Source organism: Eurytemora carolleeae, unplaced genomic scaffold, assembly GCF_000591075.1.
Source record: "Eurytemora carolleeae unplaced genomic scaffold, Eaff_2.0 scaffold721, whole genome shotgun sequence".
Taxonomy (NCBI): Eukaryota; Metazoa; Arthropoda; class Copepoda; order Calanoida; family Temoridae; genus Eurytemora; species Eurytemora carolleeae.
Genome location: NW_019396615.1, coordinates 142069 through 147085, shown reverse-complemented (window position 1 = coordinate 147085; position 5017 = coordinate 142069). Strand labels below are relative to the sequence as shown.

The 5017-nt window shown below is 32.3% G+C and overlaps 1 protein-coding gene across 6 annotated transcripts; it reads right to left on the bottom strand.

The window, feature by feature from the left end:
- Positions 1-621: 621 nt before the first annotated feature.
- Positions 622-3878, bottom strand: LOC111706344 (uncharacterized). 6 transcript variants are annotated; one of them, XR_002766217.1, is made up of 4 exons: positions 3860-3878; positions 2219-2305; positions 1395-1465; positions 622-703 (listed from the first exon to the last, which is right to left on the bottom strand). XR_002766217.1 is itself a non-coding variant. In XM_023479195.1 (4 exons), the coding sequence occupies exons 1-4, from the start codon at positions 3652-3654 to the stop codon at positions 665-667; spliced, it is 237 nt and encodes a 78-aa protein (XP_023334963.1). In that variant the 5' UTR covers positions 3655-3657; the 3' UTR covers positions 622-664. The 6 variants fall into 6 exon arrangements, 3 of the variants coding, with proteins under 3 accessions (XP_023334963.1, XP_023334961.1, XP_023334962.1); XR_002766219.1 differs by having other exon boundaries at positions 3843-3865; XR_002766218.1 differs by lacking the exon at positions 3860-3878 and adding an exon at positions 3145-3163.
- Between the last annotated feature and the right edge of the window lie 1139 nt (positions 3879-5017).

Sequence of the window (5017 nt, the reverse complement as noted above, 5' to 3'; positions counted from 1 at the left end):
TACTTAATTTTTTATGATTTTCTTATATTTTATAAATATGTAATTACTTACATACTTACTTCACCCCGGACTAACCAGAGTTAGAAGTATTCGGTTTAAACTTACGGATTTAAAAAAATTTCAAGGGGGGGTAAAAAAAAATTTTTCCCCCCCCCTACAAAATCCTTATATCCGCCCCTGGTAATGTCACACACAAAATTTGGACCCGATCAGTTTATCCACGTTTAGTGGATACAAACGTACAAGGACAGGGATATAGCTTTTCATATATGGGATTTGCACACAGCCAAATACACGTCATTTAAAGAGACCGGCTATGCATGATAGTTGAGCTGAAAGTGCATTATTGTGAAGAACAATTTTAGGATTCATTTGATACCAATGAGACATTTTTACAATTTTTGAACAAGAGCGTAAAGTCGTTTGTAATATTTCACCAGTTGTTTCAGCTCTTTCAGCCAGTACATATATTTAATAAGCTAGTTTCATAGTACATAGTTTCATAGTACTGGTTTAAATTAGTTTAGAATTGGAAGTATGGAAGATATACTATGAAGAATAAATACAATTGTATACATTTTATTAATTTGTGAAGTATAATCAAAATTATCAAATATTTTCTGAAAAATTCATCAATGCATTTCATATATTTCTTATTTTTTGATCAGCCTGCCCAGGGACCAAAAGGTAAACCATAATCATCCTGAAATATTCAACATTTAATGTTAATGAAATATAAACTTTTTTCCAAATTTTATAATTTTATAATATGTCCTTCAAAGACTGGCAACATAGTTTCATGTGAACATCATTTTTATGCATAATTTGTTGTCTTAACAAATCATGGTGTTATTAGTTCCAAAACTAACTATACTCAAAAAAGGGAAGGTTTGTCTCGAAAACGCGACAGTGTTTCAAATTCAGGATATGTTCGAAAATGGAAAACCTGACATTGTCTTGAAAACGGTCAAGAGATTTGATATAAAAGGAACTCCTATTATAATTTTGATTTATAAAAGTTTGATATCGGAAATTGTTGGCCTCGACATGTTTAATAAAATGTTGGTTATAGTTTTTACTATCGACATTTACTCTGGATATGAGCCGGGATCCCAAAAACTCAGTCTTTCAATATTAATTGTGCCCATATCTAACACTCAGTGTTAGAAATGGGCCAAGTGTTAGTTTTGAAACTAATGTCCCCTGAATATATAGAGGACTTTAATTTCATGCATCACATCTGTACTTATTCCCTCAATAAAGCAGAATGCATTTTTAGATATAAAAACAAGAAAAACTCACTCGTTTTTGCTGCAATAAAAATATCAAAATGGTTCTGTTACGAATTACTTGCACTGTAAAAGAGGTTCACTTATAAAATTATTTAAACTTACGCCTTGAGTAGAATTTTTAGCATAAGCTGTTTTATCCCAACTGGGAGGTTTTGCTTCAAGATCAGGGTCATCTTAAACACACAAAAGTAGATGATTATGTGCAATATAAACAAATCACGCACCCTGACCCTTAAGGAAAAGTAAATTCAACCTAAAGTCTGACCGCGTCAACCATATTGCACCGGCTAGTCCTATTGACTGTCTGCTTTATTTACCCAATATCTGGGCGATACAGTACAAACTGGGACCGGAAAGGTTGACCCGGCTAGGAAATTCAAATGTACTACGGCTGCCCGTGAAATGCATACTCCCTATAATTCTTTTAAAATAAACCAACATTCGAGACAACAAATCGTTTTTTATATATTTATCCAGAATATGATATTGTACATTTGCAGTTTCCTTTCAGAATAAATATGTACAAAGTTTTCATTCATTTTATTTTACGATCTTTTCCTCTCTCTTCAGGACATATGATATACAGGAAAAATGATATACAGGACAAATAATTTGTAGGACAAATGATATACAGGACAAATTATTTGAAGGACAAATGATATACAGGACGAATAATTTGTAGGACAAATGATATACAGGACGTATGATATGTAGGACAAATGATATACAGGACATATGATTTGTAGGACAAATGATATACAGGACAAATGATTTGTAGGACAAATGATATACAGGACAAATGCTGCTGCATTAAATACACACAAGTCGCAGGCTCAATGTGTCTTAAAGTAGAGGAAAATAGTAAAAAAGTTATGGTTAAAATGTTGAAAGCAGAAATTTTAATTTTATAAAATTCAAAGTATTACCTAAAGTTTGAACCAGGTACTGCTTAGAATCGATACTAACAAACAGAAACAAGAAGGATATCAGAATAGTAAACAGATTCATCGGAGCTAAACAGAAACAAGAAGGATATCAGAACAGTAAACAGATTCATCGGAGCTAAACAGAAACAAGAAGGATATCAGAATAGTAAACAGATTCATCGGAGCTGAACAGAAACAAGAAGGATATCAGAACAATAAACAGATTTGAAATTTCAAGAACTAATAATGAACTGATCTGCAATTATCGCGTATTTTCGATGATTTTTTGCAAAATTGTAAATCTCAATTTTGTTACATTTCTAAAAGAATTTACAGTAGCTTAATATCTCTTGACAGGAAATGGTATTAGTCATAGATTAATAAAAATAACAGATAGGACACTAGATGTCGTCTTTTTAAGATTTGATTTGAGGCAGAAACCCAGAGGAGTTTCACGCAGTCTGCAGCATAAAATTACAAGATAGAGTGAGCCTGTTCTACGCCGACTGAGCGAAACTCCTCTGAGCTTCTGCCTCAGGGTTATTGTGATCGAGTTTCATCTAAATCTTGAAAAGACGACTTCTAGTGTCCTATCTCACCCCGGACTAACCAGAGTGAGAAGTATTCGGTTTAAACTTACGGATTTGTTTCTACTTTCCATTCAAAACGTATAGGCCAAATAACAAGTATTTAAAAAAAAAAGTTAAAAGATGATGTATAATGGGTCAAATTGTGATCGAAAGTCACAGCTTCCTGAAATATTGACAGAACCGTTAAATCCACGTGATCTGTTTTTTTTAATTAATCTATTATTATAGTAATCATGCTTTAAGCCGGAATTCCTTAAAACAAACTATCTAAAAGGGCTGAAACACAATTCTAAATGACTTCATTGAAATGGTAGCATGTCGAATTTGCAACGGTACCCTTAAAAGCTTTGTCAGTCTAAGAATATCCATAATCTTCTCTCTACTATACCACTGCAAAGTAAAAACATGTTAATCCCTGTCACTGGACAAGGTAGTGCAAGGCTAGGCTCCGACTGGGATGAATTTAGAAGAACTTTCATAATCCTTGAGATAGCAATGATCATAGATTAATTAGAATAAAAGATAAAACACTAGATGTCGTCTTTTTAAAGTTTTTCGTTCTCGTTCACAATAACCCTGAGACAGATGCCCTGAGACAGTTACGCGCAGTCGGCGCAGAACAGGCTCTCTCTCTGTCTTGAAATTCTATGCCGACTTTGCGTAACTCCTTTGGGCTTCTGTCTGAAGGTTGTTGAGAACAAAAAAACCCTAAATCTTGGACATCTAATCTGTGCATGCAGATTTCTGTTTCCATGGAGTAAAAATGTAATAGTTAAACATCAGCACTAAATAAATGTATTATTTACTTTCAGAAAAATTAGAGGGCGCAGCCATCGGGTTTATCATTGAGTGTTTAAATTAGAGGGCGCAGCCATCGGGTTTATCATTGAGTGTTTAAATTTCCATAGATTCTAATTTGTCTGAGAGTAAATGACATTCCTTTGTAAAATATTTATATATTTATATATTCATTCTGAAATCGATAAAAAGGGGGGATTAAATGAAAATTGTTGCATACAAAAAACCCAGCTTACATCAGATAATTGCTTACCACTTTCTACAAGTCCTAGATATTTACTGTTTATGGAAGCTTGTTTATCACGCAAAGTTGGCTTTTAATTAGTTTTTATTGATATGTTGTTTTTTAAAGCTAATTAATTTTAATTGTTTAATTGATTTGTTATGGAATCTAAACACCAACAAGAAATCAAATTAAAATTGTACTTCATCAATTATTCTCTAAATACAGTTTAACGTAAAACAAAAAAATAAACAAAAATCTAACATACTTAGGTTTAGGACGCTTCGCGCCCATCCTTTATTTTAATTTTTTTATTATGGCTCTATCTGTGAGCATCTTCCCTTTAAACAACATAAAACAACAACAAAAATTTTCGCCGATTTTCAAATATCTTTTCGCGCATTACTTAAATTTCATAAAAATAAAAAGCTTTTGAATACAATTCTTTGTAATTCTGAGCATCCATAAAATTTCCCTAGGGTCATGCGAGGTCCCACACAAAATTTGGGCCTGATTGGTTCAGCCGTTTTGATGTTTATTGGATACAAACAATACAAACAGACTGACAAGCAAAGAATCTAACACTAGGCTTATCGGGCGCTTCGCGCCATTAGCGATTTTAATTGTGAACATGTCATCTTTGTGTACACATATAAAACAAAAACAAACAAAAATTTCGCGGATTTTATAAAAAAAATTCGTGGATTTTCAAAATTTTTAAAAATCGAAAAGTTGCCATTTTTCTGTTGATGTACTAAAAAAATTATTTTAATTTTAAACATTTAATTCAAGGTTTTATTCAACTTTGACAGGCTACAACCCTTTTTTGTTCATTAGAACTATTTATTATTTATTCGAAAAATTGTGATGTTTATTTGAACTATTTTTAAGGAACATTTGAACCATTGTGTATATTTCTGTTCAAATCTAATGCAGGATATTTTCCTTAATGCTTAATAACTTTTTTATTAATAATTTTTATTAATTTTTAAATCCTCCCTTGCACCCTAACCATTAAAGTTAGAGGTCTATTTTTTTTAATGATCAGACCTTGAAAAATTGATTTAAGGACATCACACTCCTCTTTCTCAAAGCTAAAGGCAAAATCATAGGATGGGATGGAACCCCCAGCCTATATTAGACAAAATCATAGGATGGGATGGAACCCCCAGCATATATTAGACAAAA